Source organism: Colius striatus, chromosome 2 (genome assembly GCF_028858725.1).
Source record: "Colius striatus isolate bColStr4 chromosome 2, bColStr4.1.hap1, whole genome shotgun sequence".
NCBI classification, from domain to species: domain Eukaryota; kingdom Metazoa; phylum Chordata; class Aves; order Coliiformes; family Coliidae; genus Colius; species Colius striatus.
Genome location: NC_084760.1, coordinates 69,899,985 through 69,926,373, shown reverse-complemented (window position 1 = coordinate 69,926,373; position 26,389 = coordinate 69,899,985). Strand labels below are relative to the sequence as shown.

Sequence of the window (26,389 nt, the reverse complement as noted above, 5' to 3'; positions counted from 1 at the left end):
TTGTAGTCTAGAAGCAATTTTTTCTCTAGAAATGCTTATCAATAGTTTGTTTGAAAATCAGTGCTCACTTTTTTAATATTATAACAGTCTGGTAGAAATAGTTAAATTATATCACAGAAGAGCAAGTTGGAAGGGATGTCAAGGATCATCTGGTCCAACCTTTCTGGGCAAAAGCATATTCTAGACAAGATGGCCCAGAATCCTATTCAGACAGATCTTAATGTCTAATTTTGGGAGTATTAGTTCAATGATTGATGGCTCTCATTGTGAAAAGCTTTGCAGTTGTGTCCAGTTGGAATCTCCCCAGGAGTCACTTGTACCCATTACCCCTCATCTTTTCCATGCAACTGCTTCTGAAAAGGGAGTCTCTAGCTTGTTTGTAGCCACCCTTTAAATAGTAGAACATGGTGATAAGGTCTCCCCTAAGCCTCCTTTTCTCAGGACTGAACAAACCTACTTCTCTCAGCTTTCACTCATGGCAGGCTTCCCAGATCACCTTTGTGGCCCTTCTCTGGACCCTCTCCAGCCTTTCCACATCTTTTTTTGCATAGCAGGAACCAAACCTGAACACAGTATTTCAGGTGTGGCCTGATAAGTGCTGAGTAAAGTGAAATACTGATTTATCTCTGCTGTTTATGCCTTTGATGTGACCCAAGATCCTGTTGGCTTTCTTTACTGCAACAGCATACTTGTTGATTTTAATAAGGTTCTTGTTAGCCCACTCTTCCAGCCTGTTTGGGTCTTCCCAGAGAGTGACTCCCTGTTCTGAAATGTTCCACTTCTCCACTCACTTCTGTATCATCATCAAACTTCATCAGGGTACGCTTGATCCCATCATCCAGATCATTTATGAAGATAAACAGCTTTGGGACCAGCATTGATCCCTAGGGGACCCACCTTGTGACAGTTTGCCACACAGACCATATGTCTAGAGTGTAACACGTCAGTTGCTGTAGGAGGAGGCCCTAGGAGACCATGTCAAAAGTGTTGGAGAAATCGAGATAGACAGTATCCACTGCTTAGCTCACATCAACTGAGTAGGTTACTTTGTCGTAGAAAGCGATTAGATTTGGCAAGCACAGCTTGTCCTTGGTGAGTCTGTGATGGTTTTTGCAATTATGTGCCTCATGAGACTTCTGATAGCCCTCTTATTCTAGTAGCCTTTATAGTCGTTCAAGGATCGGTGTGTACATCTCTTGCTGTGTTCTGTTTGTGTAACTAATTTTGACACATGAATTTGCTTTAATTTTTCCCTTTGTGCGGAACATCTGGATACTTACTATCTTGTATGAGGTCATCATAAGTAACAGCCTTTAATAGAACTGCATTCAGCTGTTGCTGTTGGTGTGACAAGGCTCTTTAAGAGATATAGAACACTTAAAGTTTTAAATTCAAAAGTATTTTTTAGGTTAAATATTTCTGTGAAACAACTGTATGAAATGTATAAATTTAAGTAACATGTTTTAAAGTCTCTCCAAGATGTAAGAGGAGAGGCTTAAATTCTGTTTGGATTTTTTTGATTGTCACACAGATGTTGTCACGTTCTGTCAAGTGTGCTTTCTGAGCTAAATAACTATACAACTGCTTCTCCCAACCTTTTAGCATAAAATAATTTAAATGCATTTCATTTCTCAGCAGGATCAGTTCTGTGTAGAAGCCTGAGGCCCTAAAATGATTTTATTGTCATGTTTCATAAATTGCGTAATTCATGGTTACTGTGTGTCCAGTTAATAGCAACTAAAGGCACATGGTTTAAGAGCATGAAATGAGAGAAACTGCATCCTTGCCTTTCTATTTTAGCAGGAAAATATGAACATCTCAAGCAGACTAGAAGATAATAGTAACTTCTGAATACTGCTTGTAAGCTAGTGACTATTTTTGTTTTATACCTATGAGAAGGTTGGAGGAAGTATGTTGTCCTTAAATCATGCAAATTGTATTCAGCTAAGTAAGTTTCGGTAAGATGAATGTTTTCTTTCAGGAGCGGATACAAAGGCAGAACCAGGATGTTCTGGTCCTTCAGGTTATTTTAATGACTTAGCTGAAAACATCAATCAAGGAGAATTAATTTATCCTGAAATCTGCATGTTAGAGTTAAACTTGCTCTCAGCTGGTAATGCCAGTTTAGATGTGCTTGCTCATGTATTCCAAAGCTGCCTGAAAATCATCAATCAGAAGGAGAGAAATGCCACTCTACTTATAGAACAGGTAAAAATGTTAGAGACAACAGCGTAGCAGTTTATATATCTTATTTCCTTTGGTTTTATAGTACCAGTATACCTAATAGAATGTTCTTTGGATATTATTATTTGTTATGGCATTTGATAGCATCCAAAGCAACGTAAATGACTGCTATTGCCAGCTGCATTGTATTGAAGTTACCAGAAACTGTAGTTAACTAATGTATTGAAAGATAGTTGACATGCAAAGCTTTTGAGTTCCACAGTTACTTTTATCAAGACTGTTCAATCACTAGAGCTATAGATACAGATTAAATGACCATCAGGCCATTGAAAAACACCAACCAAACAAAAAACAAACTGAAGAGCAAATATCTTGTATGTGTATACATGTAAATATTCTAAATGTATGTATTCAATATATACTTGAGAAACTTTTACCGATGTTCCTCAAGAATATTTACTGGTTTTATTCTTAAGTTTATATTATAAATTTGTTGTACATATGCTGATGTCCTTGAGATCCTTAGGAATTTCTGTTAGCACGTTTTTTTGCTTTTAATGACTAAATTGAGTATGCCTCTCCTGCAAAATAGGGAAATATCATTAAGTAATATAATCTTCAAGTGTATGTTTATTCAAACACTTTTGTGTAATCATTTGGCTAAGAAGCAAAGTTAGTGCTTTACAGCTTAAAACTGGGAAAGGAAAACTTTTTCAGTACTCCATTTCTTTCTGTGAATTATTAGATTTAAATTACTATCACACATGTATTTCTGTTTTCTGAACTTCAACACATGAAGTTAGTTACAATTCAAAAGAATCTGTTCCATGTCTTTACTCTTCAATATCATTTAGAAAGAACAATCTACCAAATGAATGAGTTTAGAGATTTTTAATATCTTTAGCTAGAGATTTTTCAAGTTATCTTAATCTAAGATGCATTTGTGAAAGATTATTTTAAGTACACAGCTTCCATTTTTTTTTTTTTTTTTTTTTATTTAGACTTTAATCTTGCATAAAAAGGTTGGGGAAGGGCTGAGTTTGCTTTCAGTATTGCATCACTCTATACCAACATGCTGTATTTTGTCATAACCTGTCAAATCCAGTAATTGTGTTTATGGGGAAGAAGAGAAAGGAACCTCTTCTGCTGAATTGATAATGGCTCAAGAGTAATCTGGATTTCTAAGTCTGAAACTGTACAGAACATGAAAGAATATTCATTAGAAAATAAACTATTAAAACTATTTCCATAATTTCAAGTAGCTATAATTCTCTTTAATTTTCAATCAATTCTTGTCTACTGTTGATGATATGAAATTATTTCTTAGTTCTTTGAGCTGGTGTATGTTCTTCAGGCATCATCTTTCCCTGTATTTTTTAACAGGGAGCTATTAAACATCTTTTGGGAGGATTTCTAAACATATTGACCCAAACAGAGTCTAGTTTTCATGGTGAGTTCAAGGTCTAAGTAAGTTAAATATTGTTTTTTATAACTGTATATATACACACAAATTTTTAGTTCATGTTGTAAATGTGAAATTGACAAAGCAAATTCATTGGTAGGTGTGAATTTATGCAACTGCTTCTTTAACTCATGACAAGTATCTAACTTATGTGTAAATACAGGATTATTTCTGAGCTAGTGGAAATCTGTTTTAACACATACTGGCAAGTCTGAAAATGGTAGCTGAAATTATAAACCCTAGGTTGACATTGTTAACAAACATTGCTCAGAAAAAAATCATTTATCTTACTGACTGAATCTAACTCCATCACATCATAAGTTTTTATTTAAAATTTATTTGTAGCACAAGTCTTAGTGATGTCTTGGTTGAGTTTTATTTCTATCTGGAAAACAGGTAGCCGATCCAAGCGTGTGGAAGCAAATTAAATGCTTGCCCTATGATAGCTTCACATATTAATGTTGCTCCACATCAGGAGATGATACAAACTCATCCCAGGACTTTGATCCATGGCTTTGTATGGAGAGCCTTTACAATGCAGATCAGAACCACAGAATCTTAAGAGTTGGAAGGGACCTGGAAAGATCATGTAGTCCAACCCTCCTGCCAGAGCAGGACCACAGATGCTAGGTTCCCAGACATGCAGAGTCCCATTTGCAAACCTAGGAGACAGACTTTGTGTAGCTGTGTAAATTCATTCAATGAAATTGAGTGATACTGTCAGGAAGTACTGTTGGATCTCCCTAGAATTCATCCCGTAATTGTAACTGCTTCCTGGTTTTGAAATGTATTTTGTGAATTGCTCTGAATTCCAAGTTAATCTTTACTTGTAGTATGGTATATGAATTTTTAAACTTCTAAAAATTACTTTCAAGACTATTGTTTTGTCTCATTTTTAGAGTGTCAGGTCGTGCTGGTAGACCTGTTAGTTTCCTTGATGAGCTCACAGACACATTCAGAAGAGCTATCTCTTCTTCTGAGGGTATTTCTGGAGAAGACTCCGTGTACGGTATGTATGGAGTAGCACATAGCAAAGTTCAAAGAAAAATGAAGGAAAAAGAAAATTCTTTCGTGTCCAGGAATTTTGGGAAATACAGACTGTAACAACAACATTCAAACTGATCAGAGTAAATAAAATTTATTTGTTGAAATAACTAATTCTCAAAACATGAAAAGGAAATAAGAAAAGAGTTTTCAAGTGTGTTAGTCCTGGGAACTCTCTTCAGTGCAAGTAAACAAGATTCTTTTGAGGGGGCTGATGTGGTTGTGGTTGATGGAACACTAGTACTGTAAAATTTGAAGTTACTCCTTTAAAAATGGCAAAGCATTTCACTGTTTCAGGAAAGCTTTAGCAGCAGGAATTTCTTTCAAAACTGCCTTAAGTTGATTTGTGTAATGCTGGAATCTAGTGCTTGTGTGGAATATACTGCTGAAGTCCTTGTTAGTTTGTGTCAGTCTATAAGAAAAAAAAAAGAGGAAGGAAATAAAATACTGTGGAGTCTGAAACAGTACCAAACCAAACAAGGAAACAAAGTCATTTTTTTCAAAGGTAGCTTGCAATAATCACCAAAGTAAATAGAGAAACTTTTTGGCTTAAGGGCTTGCTAGTTTTGTTATTGATTGTGCAGTAAGAAAATTATGGTCTGTGTGTGTTAGCCAGCCTCAAACATGGGGTAAAAGGTGGAGTCTTTTGTTAAAGATATAAATTAAGCTGATTAATTAGAAATGTGATATGATTATGCAATGACCACCTACTGTGGTTCAGCTGATTCCTAAGTGTGGTAACTTAAAGATTGATCTGCTCTGATTAAATCCCCAAAACTGTTGGGCCACACTATATTGAAGTTGCGACTTGATGCTTTGGAAATGTCTGTCGGTGGAAGTGCCCCTCTGGGAAAACACAAATGCAAACTTAAATGAAGAGTGGGGTTCTGTTTACTTAGATGGCACTTGAATACATGGTGTAAAAGTAGGATATTTTTTTCCTCATTTATTTGATTTATTTCTTCTAGGAGATACTACTCAAGGGTGTATTGAAGATTGTAGAAACTAATATTTATATGAACCCATTACAGTGCCTTGCCTTCCCTTTGCCCTGTGGCACAAATTTGAGTAGTAGTTCTTCACAAAAATCTTCTAGTGCTTCCAATGGCAAAACTGCTGGACCAGGAAAAAAAGCAAAATTTTCACAGAGTAAGAAAGAGGCAGATGGTGAAAATTTGAGTCACCAGCTGCTTTCTTCTTGGCATGTAGCCCCAATTCACTTGCCTTTAGTTGGACAAAACTGTTGGCCACACATGTCTGAAGGCTTCAGTGTCTCACTGTGGTTTCACCTGGAATGTGCTCATGGAACAGAAAATTCAGTGGAAAAGGGGAAGAAAGTCAAGAGAAGAAGTAGACTGGTAGCTGTAAGAGATAACAGTTTTGACAGCACAGGTGAGGATATAGTACTTTCTTTTTCTATTTAGGTGATGCTAAAGGGTTTGGGTTACAAATGTTCTTAATCCGTGTCTTATCCAGCCTTAGTACATAAGTTAGGTTAATACCTGCTTCCTTTGAAATTTAGTAATCTCATTGAATTTGTAGCTTCAGTAAAGGCTTCATGTCACTTCATGTTATGATGGAGAAAATATTAAACCCTGCAGCTGAAAAGTCATAGGAAGACTGCTCTCAAGTTTATTTGGTATCAGGTATTGATGAAGCAAGTAGCTTTTGTGTTCTCTCTCTTTTCTGGGGAGCTAGTAAATCTTTGTCATTTAAGATTTAAATATGAGATTTAGATGCTCTGAATCCATCAAGTCAGAGCCCGAGGCTAACTCAGTATAAATCCTCTAACTTTGTTTGTGTGCAGCACTGTAAGTGTCAATAGCTTTATACTTTTGTAGACACCCACCTGCTGCCAACCTCTCTTGAACAGAATCTTTTGGATATAATTTTTAGGAGGAAAAAAATCTGAATTTAAAATTACTCTCAATCACAAATCCTCCAGTACTTTTTACTGTACTTTTTTTTCTTTTTCACTGTGTAACTAAATGGAGGGAAAACCCAACCCTGAATCTTGGAACTCACTAGAGTTGCTTTTGTTAGAAAGTCTGTGTTTTTTCTCAAAGTAGACATTTTCTCAAAGTGAAAATATTGAATGCGAGGTCATGCTTAGAGGAGTATGATCTGTGAAGGAAAACATTAAAGGTTTCTTGGTCTACACTGAGACTGCCAGTTCAACATAGTAGTGTAATATGATACGGCATGTCAAAAGCATCACTAAATTAAAATGTGTTTAAAGTGTAGTGGATCTATGTGATTGCAGTCAAAAACACATGAAATGCTGAGTTGGTCAGGATTTTTTTCGTTTGAGACCTAGGTCTCTGAGGAGAATCATGCATATTAACTCCCATAAAAAAAAAAGAAAAAACAACCCAAAACCCCCAACTAAACAAAACCCAGTTCTTTGCAATATCTGAACTATTTCTTTTCACTCTTGATAGCTGGTAGAGCAGGCATTGTTGTTGTATTTTACAGTAATTGTGTATAAACATGTTTATTTTTAGAAGAAATGAAGTCGGTAGGAATGGAATACCTAAGCCTGGGAGATAAACTTGTTGAAGATGGCTGTATTCATATAATTTCACTGGGTTCCAAAGCACTGATGATACAAGTTTGGGCAGACTTGAACACTGGAGCATTCATATTTCGGTATGGTGTGTTAGTCCAAAAGCAGTCGTCTTACTTCCAATAGCAGCTTGCAGAGAATGCTGGTTGAGAGTAGAGAACTTCTGTAGTAAAGTCATTGCACATTGATGGTACCACCAGTAAGTTTATTGCATGGATATACTGGCTTACTTGTTTAAAATGTTAGTCTCTGGTCTTGCATGTTTCTTGTAGTCAGATATAAACTATTGCCCAAATTAAAATGCAAGATCAGTCACAAACATAATGCAGTGCAAAGCAGCAATTCAAGTCATAATGAAATGACACAATGTATGAGGATAAGCAAAAATTTTTGCAGCTGCAGATTTTCACATCTCAGGTGTGAAAATTTGTTATTACTTACCACAGCAATCATGGTTTTAATCTTCTGAACATACTTTACCCCTAATTTGGTTCCCACAAGTGATGTATCATCAAAATAGGTCTGAAGCTGCAATTTTAGAACACTTTCACAGAATTCAAAGGACCTGCAATCTTTTTTCAATAAACTGAATTTAAGATAAGGATAGTATCTGTTTTACAGAGAGTTAAATGTAAGCAGATTATGCAAACAAGTTAAATGACTAAGTTGAAACCATAATTGAGGATTCTCCAGCTTACACTGAGCACTCAACATACAGCATTGTGATTAAAAAGAATTCTGTGAAAGTTAAAGAATGCAATCTCAAAGTAACTGAGACTAAAAAATTGCAGATTTGGGGCTTAAAATGCAAATTTGAAAACAAACACACACTTGCTTTTCTTTTTCTATTATTTTCATAGTATGTGTATGGATCCAAATGATGAGATGAAAGCTGGTCTATTGGCACAGGCTGAGTCTCCAGAGAATGTTTTCCTCGTGGGCAGGTGGCAGCATTTGGCAATAACATATGTGCAGCAGCCAGAAGGCAAGAAAAATATCCATGGAAAGCTGTTGCTATGGGTTTCTGGTCAGAGGTAAAGTATATGTTAGTTGTACCTACACATTTATCTTCCTTGAAAGATATTCTCTGGTAGGAAAACATCTGCATTATTTTGATGCAAGCTGAAGTGACAGAGTTAGTCTTCTGGGTGTAGGAGAGGTTATCTTATACTGCTAGGAATTCCCTAGAAGTTAAGAATCCAAATTAAGGAGGTGTAGTTAAAGTATTGACAGTGTTGTTGAAAGCAGGAAAGAAAAGGAGATGGAGAAAAACTAGACATTTTGTTCCACTTAGAGAAGTGAGGAAGAGGTGAAAACACTTCAGATGAGATCTGAACTGGCAGTGAGAAGTACTGCTTTCACTGAAAAGGTCCATGCTCCTAAATGAGATAGCTGATGCTAGGTTGGTTAGGCCTGTGCCTACATGAAATACTGGTTAGACAAAAATCAGAAATTCTTTATTGTTCCTTGAGAATTTGGTCAGTAACAAGCCACTTTTAATCGAAAACATCCCTGAAACGATACCTAGGAAAAAGCTATTGCAGAGTTTTTCTTCCTGCAGTTAAAACTGGAATGGTAAACTATGATACTCTTTTCAATTTGATCTTGAAACTACATGAAGTGTTTAAGCAACTTGATTTCCTCTCCCATATTATTCAGTCTATGTATGCTGATATGCGATAAAGTCCAGATATGGAGATATAGGGGAAACTAAATACTGCAATGTTCTGCATATGTGCAGTTAATGCAGCCCCTCTATAGATAGAGTTAGTTGCCAATTTACTAATAGTTTGGCTCTTCCAGGAAGCTTTAGATGACCTTTACAGTACAATTGTTCTGTTTGTGTAAATGCACATAAGATTAATTGGATGCTTTCTGAAAGCATCGGGCTTACTGCCCGTGCCTGTATGTTACAGTAGCTCTGACAACATCCCTGCTATAAGAAAATCCTCAATATGATGTTTTTCCAGCATATGTGAACCACAGTCTTCATGATGTACATTAGTATATTCAAGGGGCTTTGACTTTTTAGGAATAGTATACATTCTTGAAAAATGTGTCTTTTATAAGTGTGTATAGTGTTGCATACAGGCTCTTTGAGGTTAGAGGAAAGGAGGAAGGAATTGCTGATCTATGAGTTCCTGATAGTATGGCAACCCTAGCTGTGATTCTATTCCTCTGTTCTGTGCAGTATTTGAATACATATATCATTATCTAACTGAGTTTTGAGATGCCTAGAAGTTGAAGATGGCACATAGCTTCTCATCTACTAGATACTGAAGCCTATTTTAAACTGAAGATGAATATATCAGATAGCAATTTTGATCACTGCTCAATATTTAAATATCTCTATTTTATATGTTGTTTTTTAGGAAATGTGAGATTAATTTAGATTATGCACTGCCAAGGAAATCAAGCTTATCCTCTGACAGTAATAAAACGTTTTGTATGATTGGCCATTGTACGTCATCTCAAGAAGAATTACTTCGATTGTCGGGTAGATGGGATCTTGGAAATCTGCTTCTATTTAATGGTACTTTTGTATGCTTTTTTCTTTTAAGTCTTTATTTCTTCTTCCTCTCCAAGATCAAAGGTTTTGGTTTGATTTTTTTCTTAACACAGCAAACTTTTACAGTAAGAGCAACAATATATTCTTTACCATCATAATGTATCAGGGAGAAAGGCAAATGTTTTGGTATTGAGTGCTTCCTAATGTGTCCTTCTGCCCCCATTCTCTTGCTTTCTTTGTAGTGCTGTAATTGCAAATTCCAGTTACTTCAGTATTTCCTCAAATAGTACCTTGAAGGAGGGCATGGAGAGATTGTGGTATTTGCTCTTTTTTTTTTTCCTTTTGTTTTTTTATTTCACTTACCTGCTTCTAAACTACATATTTTGGTTACTTTTTTAATATGCTTTAAGTAATTTGAAATTAGAAGTCTGAATACTAAGTTAAGCACGTCTATTTCTGAAACTACTGAAGTTATTTTGGGATTTTTTTAGCTGTATAATTCCTCCTTCTCCTCCTCCTTGGAAAGTTTTGTTCAGGACTTCTAATTGTTTGCTTAGTGCTGAAGACTGGAACCCTGATACTCATCATCTGACATTTCATGTGCAGTGGGCAGGTCAGGACTACTACACAAATGAAATCAGTTTTTCCAGGGAGTATGGTGTGTGCAACTGCTTTGTGTGTAGATACAGTGTATTTCTATGGGCCACACAAAGATGATTGTAAAAAATGTAAGCTCCATCAGGTGAATCTACATGGTCTGGTTGTCATGTGCCTACAGCCAGCATAACTGATGTATCTCAAGAGCACTGGATTTACTGCTATGCAGTTGACATACACCTGTACATCACAGACTTCGGTCCTTCTCTTGAATCTGTGTTGTCACAAACGGATGACCTGAGAAGTGCTGTCCAGAAAGGGGAGGGAGGTTCATTTGACATTCTATTTCTTATGTGGGTTTTTTTTTTCCTCCTTCTTAGTTATAATGAGCTTTTATTGTTGCATCTTTGTCGCCCTATCCAACTCTCCATGATGTAGGATGTTGTTGCTATCTGTAGTCTTGCTATGTTTTGGAAACATTGAGGAGGTTTAGACAGTTAACTTTTTCCTTTTGAAAAGGTGTAATTAGCTGTTGGTCTTCATCTAGATGACTTTCCTGACTTGGTTTCAACTGCCTTTGCTCCTGAATTGATCTAGCCTGTGATTGGTCACAAGTCACTGATCTACAGTAGCTAATAGCCAGCATTGGATTGTGCTAATTGTTTTTCCTTAGCAGGGCCTACAAAATCCAGCCAGTGATTTGCCTTGTAAACTCTCTGCAATCTACTAGCCAAAGTATTAATTTTTCTTTATAGTATACTAAAGATTGCATTGTATACAGCTGCTTTGAATCTGTGTTTCAGGTGCAAAGATTGGGCCAGAGGAAGCATTTTACTTGTACACATGTGGGCCAGACTTCACATCCCTAATGCCTTGTAAATATGGCAAAACGTTAACTGACTGCTCTAAGTATATAAGCAAAGAGATTCTACAATGTGAACAAGTTAAGGAGCTCTTCATGTCAAAAAAGGAAGTGGATATTGGACCTTTAATTGTAAGTTTCTACTTCAAAATTTTGCTTAAACTCTTAGCACTCATTAAGAAACTGGGAACATGTTTCCTGCTGTCTCCTAAAGCACTTCGCTTTCTCAAAGCAGACAGGAGCAAATCCAATTCTCATTCCAATCACTACAGGGTTCTTCACCTTAATTCGATGGGAGTTGAACTCTACACAGTGAGAATTCTGACAACTTTTAGATGTTCCAGCATCGATTATACTGCATATTTAATCTATCAGAGAAACAGACACCTCCAAGTGCCCTAAAATGAATGCGTAGTTTTTCTCTCTTTAGTAGAAAGGTAGCCAAGAAGAGCTTATTTAACATTTTAAGATAAAAACTGAGAGGAGAATGGAGGATTTATCTAGCTTTAAGAGGAAGCAAAGACTTCATCCTAATTTTTGAGGGAGTAAGCTTTCATCAAGTTTGCCTGAGAAGTAATTTTCCAGCTGGTAGATCTTAGCTTTTCTCATCTTGTTTTATGAAACAGCAGTCCCAGATGCAGATATAAACATAGTTACAGGAGAAAAAGAATAAAATAAAATGTTCTTACCAGTGGAGCCTACTGTATTTGGGGAATTGTCTTCATGCAGTGGCAATTGCTGTTGTATGAATTGTTTCCCCTGGGTAGGATTTTTCTAATCTTGTTCTACAGGGGGTCTAGCTGTAGACGAAGGGTCATTCTGTCTGAATGTGATGCTAGTAAGCAATGGTACTTCACTTGGAATAACTTAAGAAGGAAGGAATGAAGTAATTAAAAATTTAATAAATCAATCATGCACTTCCAAGCTTATTTTACCTTTACGAAACATCAAGCAACCAGAGAACTCTGTGCTCAAGTCATGAAATAATCTCTGTACTTCTTGAAATACAAGTGCCTTAAATGTAATTATTTTTCTATTTCAAATAACATCCCAAATATTACTACTTTACAGTTTCTGTGAAAATCAGTGTTACTTTCAATAGTAGCTTTGGGTTTGGTCTAAGTTTCTTCATCAGTAATGAGAATACTTTTGTTGAGATCCTCTTATGGCAAAGCTGATTAGAGGATAAACCAAAACAAAAAATCGGAGACATTTTGAAAAAATAGCAAATAGCTTTCTATTTTGGACTGGCCACTTTTGAAAGGGAAACAATTTGCCAAATACCTCTGTAAGCTTATTTTCTTTTAAATTGTCAGTAAATTTGTTTCTGTGCAGAACAATTGTAACTCTTCAGGTGATAAGAGATCCTTGGTGGAGTTTTTTAGTGCTTTAACTTTGTTCTCTAGCTGTTACATACATTTACTAAAATTTAGAAGCCCTGTTGCTTTTTAATGTGCCTACATCCACATGAAACTCAAGAGCATGCTAATGGTAAAGTAAAAATGAGCTGCCACAGTTACTGTTACTAGCTGTTAGGTGGCTTTTGTGTGTGGCTTTTTGTGTTTTGAAGGTGTGGTGGATTTTGGGTTTTTTGATATTACACTTTACTGAGAAATTTATAAATTTCTCATTTCAGGAAAGTCTTGCTGTTGTTTATAGCACATGCTGCCCTGGTCAGTACACCATATATGAGCCTGTTATTAGGCTCAAAGGTCAAGTGAAAACTGTGCCTTCTCAGAGACCTTTCAGCTCAAAGGAAGTCCAGAGCAATGTATTGGACTCTCATCATCTGAAGACACTTCAACCTGTTGAATACAAAACTCTTCAGGGTATACTACATGAAATTGGAGGAACTGGTGCATTTGTTTTCCTCTTTGCTAGGGTAAGAGGACTGGAGGAGCAAAGCATATATGTGTTCTACCATATAAAATTTTCCTTGGATCTTGAGTAGTAAATGCCATCTTCTAGCTGCCTTGCTGCTTTGTGCATGTAACTTTTTTTACTAAAAAAAATTTGTGGAAAATACCTGTGGTGTAACACGCCGTATTATTCAGATTGTCTTACTTATATTATGTATTTCTAAATAATATTACTAGTAAGACGTGATGTTGCATTCTAATTTAGAAATGGGGCTTCTAAATGTCAAAAGATATTATTTTTAGGAGTGTTATAGAACTGATCATAATTTTTGGTCTCTAATTTTTAAAGACACCTAAATTCATTGCATATTTCATATGAGGAAAGGCTGCGGGAACTGGGGCTGTTTAGTCTGGAGGAGAATGAGGGAGGATCTTATTAACATTTACAAATATCTAAATGGTGGGTTTCAGGAGGTTGGGACATCCCTATTTTCTATTGTAGCTAGCAACAGGACAAGGAATAATGGGATGAAGCTGGAACACAAAGTTCCACTTAAATAAAAGAAAAAACTCTTTCACTATGAGGGTGACAGAGCAGTGGCACAGGCTGCCCAGAGGGGTTTTGGAGTCTCCTTCCTTGGAGGTCTTCAGGACCCACCTGGACATGTTACTGTGTTCCTGGGGGCTTATGGATTTTATGACCTTGTGACTTTGTAGTATAGCAAGAATAAATTGATGCCTTCTGCTTAAATTTCGTTTAGAACAGATTTTTTCATAACAAAAAAGGATTCTTGTAGTGGGACTCTTGTTTTCTTGACATATCATTATTTGATTATCATCATCATAATAGGATGTACCACTTCATATTGCTGTATCTGAATGTACACACATAGGCAAAAATGAACATCATGTACATAACTTCAAAATCTGTAAAACGGGTTTACTACAGAAGTTATAATTTAAGACTGCAACAAAACATTTTAAGGCTTTTTTCTCAACATTTCTCACTTACACTGCTTTATATTTGCCTTTTCAGATTGTAGAGATTAGCAGCTGTGAAGACACTCAAGCTTTAGCACTAAAACTTATACTATCTTTAACAAAATATAATCAGCAAAGAATACATGAGATGGATAATTGTAATGGTTATTCTATGATTCATCGAGTGCTTATCAAACCAAAATGCATTGTTGGATTTTACATGCTAAAGGTAGAGTGCTCTTTGAACTTGATATTTTGTTCAATATTGGCAATAATTTAGAAACTTCTCTGTAATTGTAACTCTACATTTTAAGCTGTTTTCACAAAGGTAGGACAGTGACTTGGAGCAAGTTTGGTCTAGGAGTGTTCTGCCTTGAAATAGAAATTCCTGATAGGTAAGGGGAGAAACAGAAACTGGTGAAAGACCCTGATTTGGGGAGAGTGGAGGTCAAGTATCTCTGAGAGAAAAGATCTTCAAGTAAACCTAAACTCATATGCAGTGAAAAAAAAAAAAAAAAAAAAAAATTGTACTGATATTATCAGAATGAAGACTCTCTAATGCCTCCAGCTGGGGTTACTGAACTTTTTAACTGTTTTCAAAGTTGACCAGGTAGATATATGCCTTCCCTATCAAGAGTCTGACGTCTCTTTAAAGTTTGGGTTTTTAAAATAAATTAGATAAGACAACTGCTTTGTACTTACGATATTCAATTTTTATTTACCCTTTTCAAGACTCTACTTGAAGGGTGCTGCAATGATGAGATTCTCTATATAAGTGAAAATGGGCAATTCATGCTTGACACAGATTCTACTGCAATTATCCAAGATGTTCACTTGTTAGAAAAGCTGCTGCTTGACTGGAAGATATGGTCTAAAGCAAAGGTAATTTCACTTTGGGAAGTATTTAAGTCCAAAAGTCCATCTCTTTAAAATCAGCATAAATAACAGGAATAGTTAACATCTTTGAAAATTAATTTTTGTAAAATTAATCATCTTTATTTTTCTATGAATATTTTCTCTGGAGCGTCAAGCTCCCATTACATCAATGATGCAGGTACCTTTAGTGTAATATTTAAGTAGGGAAATGCGTTAAGACCTGCTTCTCTCAAATAACCATCCCCTGTTAATACAGTGAAGAGTGTTCAAAATTTGTTTTAGATAAAAAGTAATTATTTTGTAGCTTAATCATTAAAATATTTCTAATTTCATATGAGCATAATTCTTCTAATAGTTTCTATTCTGACCTGACATTTGTGGTCATTTAGTCTTTTTCTTATGTGCAAAGCTAACTTAGGAATATAACTGAAGTATTGTGGGTTTTCTTATTCTCTATGCAGATGCAAAATTGATTTTTGAAGCCATGTTCCTGTTCTTTTGTTTTTCAGCAAGGTGTTTGGGAAACTCTCTTAGCAGCTCTAGAAATCCTTATCAGAGCTAACCATCACCAACAGATGTTTAACATCAAACAGCTATTGAAAGCTCAAGTGGTACATCACTTCCTGTTAACTTGTCAGGTTCTGCAGGTACCTTCACTCTGCAGTCTTTTGTGCTTGGAAATACATAGTTTTGCTTGGGTGAGAAAAAGCTACTTCAGTAGGCGCTGTCCTCTGTGCTTTCAGGCCCCTTTGATCTTCTTAGACAGGCATTGTTGCTGTAAACTGATACCATTTCCTACTGGGTGCTTTTTCAGCTGCTGGACAAAAGGGGCGAGATTTTAACTGTCTGGTATTATTTGAATACCTAGCCACTAGGTTGCTTGCACAATTCATGCAAGAGTAGGAGCTGAAATGAACTATATCCCTTCTATAAAGACTTAATTTCCCTTACTAGTTCAAGTCTTCATTACTGAAAACCATAGCTATGGTGTAAGTAACAAAAATTGTCTATCCTGTATCTCACCAGAGTTAAAAGAGCAACTGGCCAGTAGTGCTCAGTCTGAATGCTCCTATCAAAATTTGTATCCAGTAGCAGCTTCCTCCGTGGCATGAAGACAACCATTCTAAAAAATGGACTCTGGGGAAGTGCTTCAGCCCCAGGATAGACAGTTCTTAGGAACATGATTTTGAAGTGATTTCTTCCTTATAGTACATACCTGAAAAATATGTATTCTGATTCCTTTGCCATTTTCAAATTATATAAAACTTGATCATGCAGAGATTACAAATATCATTATCAAGGAAATCTCAAATGCTTGTGTTTATAAAAATGACTATTGAAGTGGAAATACAGAAGACTTGGTGTGACACTATTCAGAAAGTTCTTGTGTTTGAAATGTTAGTACCAGTGACTATTTTAATTTATCTACAAATATGGAATAATGACAGGAAACTTCACCTGCAGTGATGTCCTAGGGCTTCAGCATTTCAAATGATTAGTAGAATATGAAGATGATGTTGATTTTCTTAAACTTGTGCAACATTGGCAATATTTTGTGCCTGAACTTTGATATCATTGAGTAGGTACGGTAGCAACTCTCAAATTCGGGATTACAGGCTTTATTACTTAAGCTTTATTCTTGCCTCTTCAGCACAATTTCTTCTAAGGACAATTTGTCAAATTAAAAATACAAATAACATACAGTTGTACTGCTCTTTCTTTTTAGGAGCATAAAGAAGGACACCTTGCATCCCTGCCTCAAGAAGTTTGCAAGTCATTTGTGAAAATAATTGAAGAAGTACTTGGATCTCCCCCAGACCTGGAATTGCTGACGCTTGTCTTCAATTTCCTCTTGGCAGTTCACCCTCCTACTAATACATATGTTTGTCACAATCCTACCAACTTCTACTTTTCCCTCCACATAGGTAGACACGTCGTATTTAACTAGAAATAAGCGATAAGATAAAAGTCTAGTCATAGATTAATATCTAAAAAAATCCTCTTTCACTCTTACAAAGTACTGTTCTATGAATATATTATTTGATTTCTGTATTTTAATAGCTATATATAGAAGTTAATGAACTATTGGGACTTAGTAAAGTAAAAGTAGTTTACAGTATTGAGACACATTGTAATGATGCTTTGCTTAGCTTACTTGGAGAGCTTTCTTCTGTCTATAGCCATAGATAATCTCTCTGATGGCTATGTCTTTAACTTAGAGTTTGATGCTGCTAAATGGAATGCATAATGTTAGTTGCCTGTATGGGCACATTTGCCTGGGGGCAAGACTCAAGAGAAAAATGTCTAACTTACCTGTCAGTGAAGCATATTCAGAAACATGTGTATGTGGTCCCTTCTCCCAATTTTTTGTTTCCTGTTACTGAATTTCTAGAAAAATAAGACTCAAAGAAGCATTTTTGGCAAATGATTGCTTGCACTGCAAGATGTCACTGACAGGTACTGTCAGATCATTGCATTGATTACTGAAAGTACCAATGTGCTTTGAGCAGTGCAGATCTAGGACAACAGCTGTGATTAATGTATCTGTACTAGATGATCACTTTGGCAAAATGAGTGATACGAGCTTTAAATTTTTTTTCTTACTCTTCTGAAAACTGAGAAACTGGTAAATTAATAGTTCATGCTTTAATAGTAGCCTTGTATAACCTTAGCCATAACTTACATAAATCCACACATTACAGATACAGAGATGTAAAATTCTGAATAATAGCAGAATGTGCTTTTTAATACTTTGAGCCTTATGAGGTGAACCTGTTTGAGAACAGTCACCTGATTTTGGCATGGCAAAAAGTTAGTTATTAGTGCCTGTATACCTGCAAGGACCATCTTTAAATGTAATTACTTTAGAAAAAATAATACTTTCTGAATTAAATCTTAGAGATATCACTAAAGCAAAAAATTGTTCTGAGGTGCTTTTTCTCAGATGCTTATGAGTCAAGCACTTCTCATTAGCCTCCAGTGATAACTTGATATGTAACCTGGCTACAATGAGAATAATTATATACAGAATTCAAATTTTAAAAGCTTTTATGTAACTTTTCCACTTTTCTTTCTAGATGACAAAATTTTTCAGGAGAAAGTTGAATCGCTTAGATACCTCAGAAATTCCAGCAGTGGTGGGAAAGCAGTAGACAGTTCTGCATTTGTGCTTACAACTCCAGCTGGATTTACAACTTCACCAGTGGAAGGTAAAACAGTTTGGAAAAACGAAGGTCATAACACACACTCTACCCTATCTGTGTGAAAAGCATTAAGCTGATACTTTATTTGTGCATAATTTTTAACATCCATCTAAATAGAATATTAAAGTATTGGCCTTTAGTTATACTGCAGGTATATATACTGTTTCTACATGCTTAGAGGATAGGGAATTATGTCGTATAAAAAACAACTTCTATACCTTGGCTATGTAAATTAAAACTGAATAGTTTTCTAGTAATGGTCTAATAATGTACTGAACAAGTCAAGGTCTATAAAGGTAACCACTTTAGTCAGTTTTTAATCCCTCAGCTATAAATGCTGAAATACGGTGAAGTTATTAGTTCAAGCTGGTAACTTCTTTCAGTTGGCATGTTGTCAGTAGGATGCTTTTGCGTCGTCATTGAAACAGATTTTTTTAATCATATTTCTTACACAGATTCGCATAGGCCATCAACAAATAGCACCGGTGAAAGAAAAGTTAAAACAAAAAATCATGCCAAAGCCTTTATTTATGCTCATTGCAAATCAGAAAAATTCTAAATAAAAAGCATAACCTAAGCAAGCTTATTAATATGTACACAGTAGTACTGAAAACACGTTAGTCAGATCTTTAACTTGGCTACTGTATATTTCAGGTCATGCATGAGTCAGCTATATTCTCTGTATTCTCATTGTAATACCTTTTACAGTTGATTTCTTGTTGCTGCTTTGCTTAGGAAAAGCAAATTGAGTCTTCAAGCACCATTTCAGTTGAAGCAGTGTTAGTTCAAGTCATTTACTGAAAGCAGCAATATGAAGAACAGACTATAGTACGGAATTGTGTATGGATTATATGTGAAATGAGTATTCTTTTATAGCAATTGTACAAAACTGTGGGTTTTGAATAAAGTTTATTCATGTATGCCAGAGGAATACTCAACAATTTTTTGTGAAAATAGGTGTTTGAGTGTTGTAGTTCTTCGTGTGAATTTCTAAATTTAGATAAAATATTTGAAATGATGTGCTGGTTACATTACTTGCTACCTGCATGTGGGTTTGCAGTTTGTTGAACTATATGATAATGTGTGCAAGCTTGCCTGTAAGATTAGTGCAGCCATATAGATCGATCATGTTGTCTGAAGGATGGCTTGATCTGGCTATGTTTGCATATATGTGCATATATATATATAAAGAAACATATAAATGTATATATATCTCAGTGAAAACTATTCCTGATGCATCATCATTGCATTAGTACCGACTGGAGTGTAGTTTTCAAGATACTTCTGAATAAACAAAGTCTCCTTTTCCTAGACTAACAGAAGCTGCTTCTACCAGTCTAGTGTGCAGACTGTATTCATTCTTTAAAATATTTTATGAAATGTAACTGTAATGAGCTCTTGTGTAAAATCAGAGCACCAAATAAAGCAACCTACTGTATTTGACCTTGCTTTGAATGAGGAGGTGGGGCTAGACAATCTCCAGGGGTGCCTTCCACCCTCAGTGATTCTATGATTCTGTACAAATTCTTGCTGAGGGTTAGTTGGGAGGATCATAATGTAAATCCAGAAACTTCAGTATTTATGCAGAAATTATTTTGTGTTTTCTGCATCTTTCATCTTGACTCGATAAATATATGGCTGCTTAATAGTGTACTACCTCTACTTGATTGACCAAGTCTGAGCTATGCGAGGTATTGAATCAGTTTTGCCACAAAATGAGCTTGGATCATTACATTAAGAGTAAAACTTCTTCTTGTGTAAAAGGAATGCTAAAGACATGCTTATTTCTCTAGGGAACGCTTTCAAGGCTAGTGTACAGGAGAAGACAAGCTTTCAGGCACCTAAAAGGCTTTGCAAAAGCTTACCAGCGTCTCCTACTTCTTCACCTCAAGTTCATAAAAAAAGACTAACTGAAAAAATAAAAAGGAGCATGGACGACCTGCAGATTATTGGCAGGCATGACTACATTGATCCCCAGGGTAGAATTAGCTTTGTAGGAAGTTCTGAAACTATAAAGGGAGTGCAAGAAGAACTCTTTCTTAGCAGTTGTGAGTCTGCAAAAACAGTTTGTGACTCAGAGTTAACATCTGCCGAAACATTTGAAGATATGGCAAAAGAAGAAGAGTTATCTGAAAATGCATTTGAGACTAAAGAAGCAGATGCAGACCTGAAATGCAGTGAAGATGGTGCTGCAGCTGAGCCATTGCTACATCGTCCAGACAATTTGAAAGGACTGCCCTCATTTCAGAAGAGTCAGAGTAATTTCACAGGGTTGGGCTTAGCATTCTCCATTCACAGAGGATCATCAGCCATTGCTCGTTGGCCAAGCATGGCAGACAAGAATGTACTTCCTGAAGACTGGGAGAGTCTTGCTTTTTCTTCAACTAATGAGAAAACTCAAAAACCATCCGAAAGCCCTGATGACAGGTAAGCAGATAAAATAATAAATTGGTGGTAGCTCAGTATATTTCAATTCTTCATCTCAATGACTATTCTACAAAATTGGAAGCCTGAAAACTAAGGGAATGTTTTCAGTGATTGTTATAAACCAATTCATTAAGCTTTTTAGTCAGTACAATTGGCATTGTTTCAATTTATGCATTATTTACATAGCAAACCTTTAAAATCAGGAGTTTTGCTGTCTACTCTATGAGTGCAAAATTGTTATACTACTTCACCAAAACTCTCAAGCAGCAGTTCTGCTCAGATTATCCTTTTTGGTATGTACTGTCCAAAACCAAGTGTTAATGCAGAATGATAATAGTTGTATTGGTAAAATATTTAGCAGACTTCTTCCTTCTGGCCCCTAAGTGTAGCAAACAATTATGTATTGTTTTGTTCTTGTTGTAGACAAAAGGTGGTAAAACATATTCTTTTGCTTTCAGATATACAGAAGACTCTCTTGTGCTTATCTGTTGTGGATTATACGACCTCTTGCGTGGAGTTCTCCTAATCTTGCCAGATGTCATGCTAGATGATGTGATGGACAAACTTATCCAACCTGATTATCTTATCGTTCTTGTGAACCACCCATCTCCTGTCATACAACAAGGCGTTGTTAAAGTAGGCATATATAAAATATTTTCTGCTAAAGTTGTGAACTAGTGTAGCAAAGGTGTTGGCAAGTTTTTTACTGTTTATTTTGCTTTCTTCAGTTTTCTGGGTTCACTTCTGAGTGTTTCCCTTCCCAGATCTAAAAAACCAAACCAAAAGCAAACAAAAACACAAAGGGGGAAAAAAAACCCCAACAAAACAAAGCCCCAAACAACACAACACAAACATAGAATCTTTCAACAGATAAATACAGTCTATGATCTAAGACAGAAGCATTAGGAGCATATGACAGCATTACTGATGAAATGAAAGCAACAATGCAGAAAGCTGTCCTTCTCTTCAACATTAAACACATGATGCAGTATGTTAAACTGGTGTACAAGCAAAGCTTTCACTTCTAACAGTAGACTTCAGTTATTCTAGGAAGTCATCCACATTTGTGGCCTGGACATGGACTCAGGGCTTCAAAATGTTTTAAGAAATGTTTGTAGTGTTGACAAGGACAGTGTTCCTGAATGGTAATGTTATGTAGATGAAAAACTTTGAGCAGATTTGTATCTTAATTTGAAGAATAAGGTTCTATGGATTTATTCATGAAATAATTTGAAAAGTTATGCTTGCAAACATTGCCAAAGGGCAGGATTTAACAACTATAAAAAGTTGGAATGTGTTTACATATGCATTCTGTAACTTAGCTGTGTGATTTCATCTCCTCCAAACTTGACAAAAACACCTAAGTGTTCAAATTAAGAGGATTCATTTAACTGTCAGGAGTTCTAAAAATTTGGATTTCAAACCATTCAAACTGCAGGCGAGAACTTAACTTCCAAGGGAGTTACTTGATATGTTTAAATCTTACATAATAATTATGCATTTATTTTTAGTTGTTGGATGCGTATTTCAACAGAGCAAGGAGAGAGCAAAAAGAGAAATTCTTAAAGAATCGTGGCTTCTCCTTGCTAGCCAACCAGCTGTACCTTCACCAGGGTACTCAGGAAGTTGTGGAATGCTTTTTGGAAATGCTCTTTGGCCGCTCTGTTGGCTTGGATGAAGAGTAAGTAATGCTTTGCTTTTGCATCCTGTAACAATAATTGAACTCCAAGTAGCATGCTCTGCTGGAGGGTGAGCATGTGATAGCTGTCTAATTCCTATTCTCTTCCTAGTAGTCAACAATGACTGAAAAAAAAACCTCCTTCAAAACTGTTGTGAAATGTTTTGCTTGTATCTTTAACATTTAAAGGTATTAAACTTCTTATGACTACTGTATGTCCCTTAAGCTGTTTGTAAGCCACTTCATCTGATGGGTGCTGTCAGCAGGGATCTTCTAAACCCTCAGCCCTTCTGATGGCCTCAGAGGCCTTTTCACTTCAAATGTTCTGTAATCAGTTTAACTCTTCCTAATCTTCCTGATCCTACATGAAGCTGATTTATATCCTTGAAAGGTTTAAGTAGTAGTCATTACACTACTGCCACTGGACTTCAAGTAGGCAGTTAAGGAAGAGCTTGATGTCACTGCTACTTCCTTGGCTTGCCCTGGAGTTAAAATCTCTATTTCCTTTAGAGAAAATTCTGCAGATAAACCATTTCCTTGAGCCAAAGAGCCACCTGATACTGCCAGAAAATGAGATTGTTTTAGCAGACAATTGTCTAAATGGTATTTCTTATAATTAGCCTGACTACTTAATGATTGTACAGAAAGAACATGCATCTATATATAGTCAGCAGTACAAAAATCTTGCAGAAAACTCCCCAGCTCCTGCTTCTGCAGGACTGTAGCCAAATTACTTCTGACTGTTGGCCTGAATTTCACCACCTAAAAAACCCCTCCTATAGCTCCCGAGCACAGAACTGTTTTGTCAGAATTGATTATGGGGCTGGAAAGGTAATTCTAATGTCTCGGGTTTTTGTCTGTAATAGTCATGTGATGGGCTGATACTTTATAGTAATCCAATTTCTTAATGCACCTGTAATATGAGGTCTGAAGCACTACCATTTGAATTCTACAGTCACAATAAGCTAAAAGTTGCCAAAATTAAATTCAGTGGTAATGGATACAGGATATCAATCCTGCTGTCAGTCAACATATTATGTTGGTGCCAAGCTGTACCTGAGTTCTTGATAGTGTCTGTGCCAGTTGTAATACTTCTTACTGGAAAGATGATGCATCATTTTTCTACACTGATTTTAAAAATTCCTGTTTTTTCATTAAATTTGTCGTAGACGGTAGGTAGCTGAAGCTTCAGGCATACTTTTTAGGCACTTCATTTCCTTGCAGCTCTTTGAAGTGTTTATTTTTGCTCGTTTCCTTTGGTAGACAGGCACTGTTACTGCAGTGAAATGTAGGAAATTAGCATCTATATCTTTGCCAAAACACTGGCATAGACTGATAGTCTATTTGCAAATACTAGTTGCATATACTAGATAGTCATTTTAAGGATGCTACTCACTTACATTTGTGTTAATAGATTTGATCTGGAAGACGTCAAGAATGTTGGACTTTTTCAGAAATGGTGTATTATTCCTGTTCTGGGTCTTATAGAGAACTCTCTATATGATAATGTCCTGCTGCATAACTGCTTCTGTCTCCTGCTGCAAATCATAAATTCCTGCTCAAAAGTTGCAGACCTACTGCTTGATAATGGTTTGCTCTATGTGTTGTGTAACACACTGGCTGCGCTCAATGGACTGGAAACAAAGTGAGTATTGTAGTAGTTGAGGCAGAGCCTTAAGTGTAGCAAAAGTTACTGTACTGTATTTGTTCTACTGTCTAAAATTACCAGAAACCATGTACAAAATGACACTAGTTTTGATGTTTTCAGCTTTAATTATACCTGTAAGTGAAAGGTAATGTTTAGATACTCAGTTAAAACAACAGAATATAAAATGTTCTTTCCATACCTTAAACTTAAAATGACTTTTTAAAATGCAAGTCAGTCACACTGTGTGCACTTTCGATGCTTTTCTTAAGAAAACTCACATAGAGAGTAAAATAAAGGTACAGGAGATAGTAGCATTCTACTGTAGCTATAGCCAATGTCAAAACTGTGGGGAAAATTCTCTCCTATGCTTCCTGTGATTTAGTATTTGATATTTTTAGTAACTTAAATGACTTCATCATTATTTACAAGCATTTGGTACTTTAAGAAGTTTTATGGAGTGAGGGAATGAGAGGTCCGGTTTTATTTCATTAATTCATATCCTGAAAAAAAGGACATATTTCCTTTTTTTCCCCCATATAGTTTTAGTTCAGCATGGTTATAAAATGTTACTCTGATTTTATTTTTGTGAAATACAGGATTTCAGGCCTATTCATCAACTTGTAAACATCTTTGTTTCTGCAATAAAATTTTGTTGCAATCTGAATGTTAGAATGTGTGAAAGATTTGCAGGCATCCAGTCAGCCAAAGTTAACACTGAAGAGATGTCTTTGATTACAATTTTCTAGCCTTCAGCAGTAACACTTTTATATCAAGTAGAAAATATTATTAGGTATAGTTGGCAGAAGGGGAATGGTTATGGGTCTTTTTATGGGTTAAAATCTACTAGAATTGTCATGTTTCTGGTAACTACAACTTTGTTTGCAGCATTCCCTTGAATGACTACAAGTTACTTGCATGTGATATACAACAGCTACTAGTAGCAGTTGCAATTCATGCCTGCAGCTCTTCAGGTTCTCAATATTTTCGTGTCATTGAAGACCTCACTGTGCTGCTGGGTCATCTTCAAAACAGTAAAAATACAAGGATGCAAAGTAAGTTATCTGCTTATTTTTGGGGTCACAGGATTGGAGAAGTAAATCCCTTCCCCGCTGATTTTTGTTTAAGTTAATATTCCTGCCAAGGGAGAAGTCATTTTCTGGTGATGTATCATCTTTCTCTTCTAAGTAGTTCTCAGAGTAGTAGTTTTGCTCAGGAGCCTGCCTTGTGGTAAGGGATTGTGTACTGCTAGTCTGAACAAACGGTGACTGTGAAAATTCACTAAGGGTGTTGAATTGGGAATATTTTATACAGTTTCATTTAGCTTATTTCAGAGTAATCTAATTCAATGACTTTTTCGTGAGAACTCAGACAGTACACAAATTTATCTATGGAATAGTGAGATGACTATGTGACTTCCATAGAATCCAGAGTTTTACAGCTCTTGACACATTTTGGGTTCATTTACATTTTACAAGCATCTGGTAAAAATTCTTGAAGACGTGTAAAGGATGTCATGTGTCCTTTGTATGTCTCTCTGTAGATATGGCAGTTGTTCTGCAGCTAAGAGTTCTTCAAGCAGCTATTGAATTAATAAAAACTACAGCAAACCAAGATGCTCAGGAGCAGGCTGGTTCAGTGCCCTCACCATCTGCACCACATCGTGCAATGTTTCAAAAACGTAAAGGCATTGCTGGTGAGTAGCAGACTTGTGGCTTGTACTTCCTCTTATATGTATTGCTTTCAAATGTCAGTAATACAATAAATGAAGCTGTTGCTTTGCTTTTTCTGTGCATTTGATTTGTAAATCAAAATACACAATTTTTGAGTAGTGTATCGTGACCTACTTTGTGAACTTTTGGGATTTTTGTATTAGGAGGAGGGAAAAATAAGTGAAACCTCGGTCACTGTATTCTCAGTGCAGTGTCTAAAACCAGTTATTACCTTCTTTGGGGATTCTATTAAATTCACAAGTTTCAAAACATCTTTACTAAAAGTAATTCATAGTGATTTTATTAGCCAGCTTCACAGTAAGGAAATAACATAAAGTTACTTGTTATTTTAACACAGCTATGGTGTGGGGGTTGTATTGTGGCAGAGCTCTTAATTACAGATCATCCTGAAGTAAATTCCTGTCACTCCAAACCTGTAGTTGGGACTGCAAGATTCTTTGTAAAACATTTGTGCAGTTCTAGCTTCAACAGTAACACTCTCTCTGTATTTCATAGCTTGTGAATAATTCTGTAAAGACTTTTAGTCTTCTGTCTGGAGATTGATTTTATGTATATCCCATAAAGGAAGCTGCATTTAAGATGTGGTAGAAGATATAATTTACAAACCTGACATGTATTTGAGTTTAAAAAACAAACAAACAAAAAAACCCCAGCCAAACACTATTATTCTTCTGGGAATGTTCTCCTGATATGGACAGCTTTCAAGGCTCTTCTCCCTCAGCCTAGTAAATACAATGAAAATATTTTTGGATGAATGAAACTG

General features: G+C 36.0%; 1 protein-coding gene across 5 annotated transcripts in view; it reads left to right on the top strand.

The window, feature by feature from the left end:
* Positions 1 to 26,389, top strand: part of LYST (lysosomal trafficking regulator) — an 85,342-nt gene that overhangs the window by 32,967 nt on the left and 25,986 nt on the right. For 2 of the 5 annotated variants that reach the window (XM_061991033.1, XM_061991029.1), the window contains exons 9-28: positions 1,982 to 2,208; positions 3,568 to 3,634; positions 4,546 to 4,655; positions 5,659 to 6,082; positions 7,195 to 7,339; positions 8,117 to 8,290; positions 9,629 to 9,789; positions 11,166 to 11,356; positions 12,861 to 13,106; positions 14,120 to 14,293; positions 14,797 to 14,946; positions 15,450 to 15,587; positions 16,667 to 16,865; positions 18,018 to 18,149; positions 19,937 to 20,570; positions 21,029 to 21,206; positions 22,082 to 22,251; positions 23,663 to 23,893; positions 24,782 to 24,948; positions 25,437 to 25,589. In XM_061991033.1, coding sequence (XP_061847017.1) covers positions 1,982 to 2,208; positions 3,568 to 3,634; positions 4,546 to 4,655; positions 5,659 to 6,082; positions 7,195 to 7,339; positions 8,117 to 8,290; positions 9,629 to 9,789; positions 11,166 to 11,356; positions 12,861 to 13,106; positions 14,120 to 14,293; positions 14,797 to 14,946; positions 15,450 to 15,587; positions 16,667 to 16,865; positions 18,018 to 18,149; positions 19,937 to 20,570; positions 21,029 to 21,206; positions 22,082 to 22,251; positions 23,663 to 23,893; positions 24,782 to 24,948; positions 25,437 to 25,589 — 4,071 coding nt within the window. The remainder of the gene's footprint in view (positions 1 to 1,981; positions 2,209 to 3,567; positions 3,635 to 4,545; positions 4,656 to 5,658; positions 6,083 to 7,194; positions 7,340 to 8,116; positions 8,291 to 9,628; positions 9,790 to 11,165; positions 11,357 to 12,860; positions 13,107 to 14,119; positions 14,294 to 14,796; positions 14,947 to 15,449; positions 15,588 to 16,666; positions 16,866 to 18,017; positions 18,150 to 19,936; positions 20,571 to 21,028; positions 21,207 to 22,081; positions 22,252 to 23,662; positions 23,894 to 24,781; positions 24,949 to 25,436; positions 25,590 to 26,389) is intronic. The other 3 variants (XM_061991030.1, XM_061991031.1, XM_061991032.1) reach the window with 3 other exon arrangements.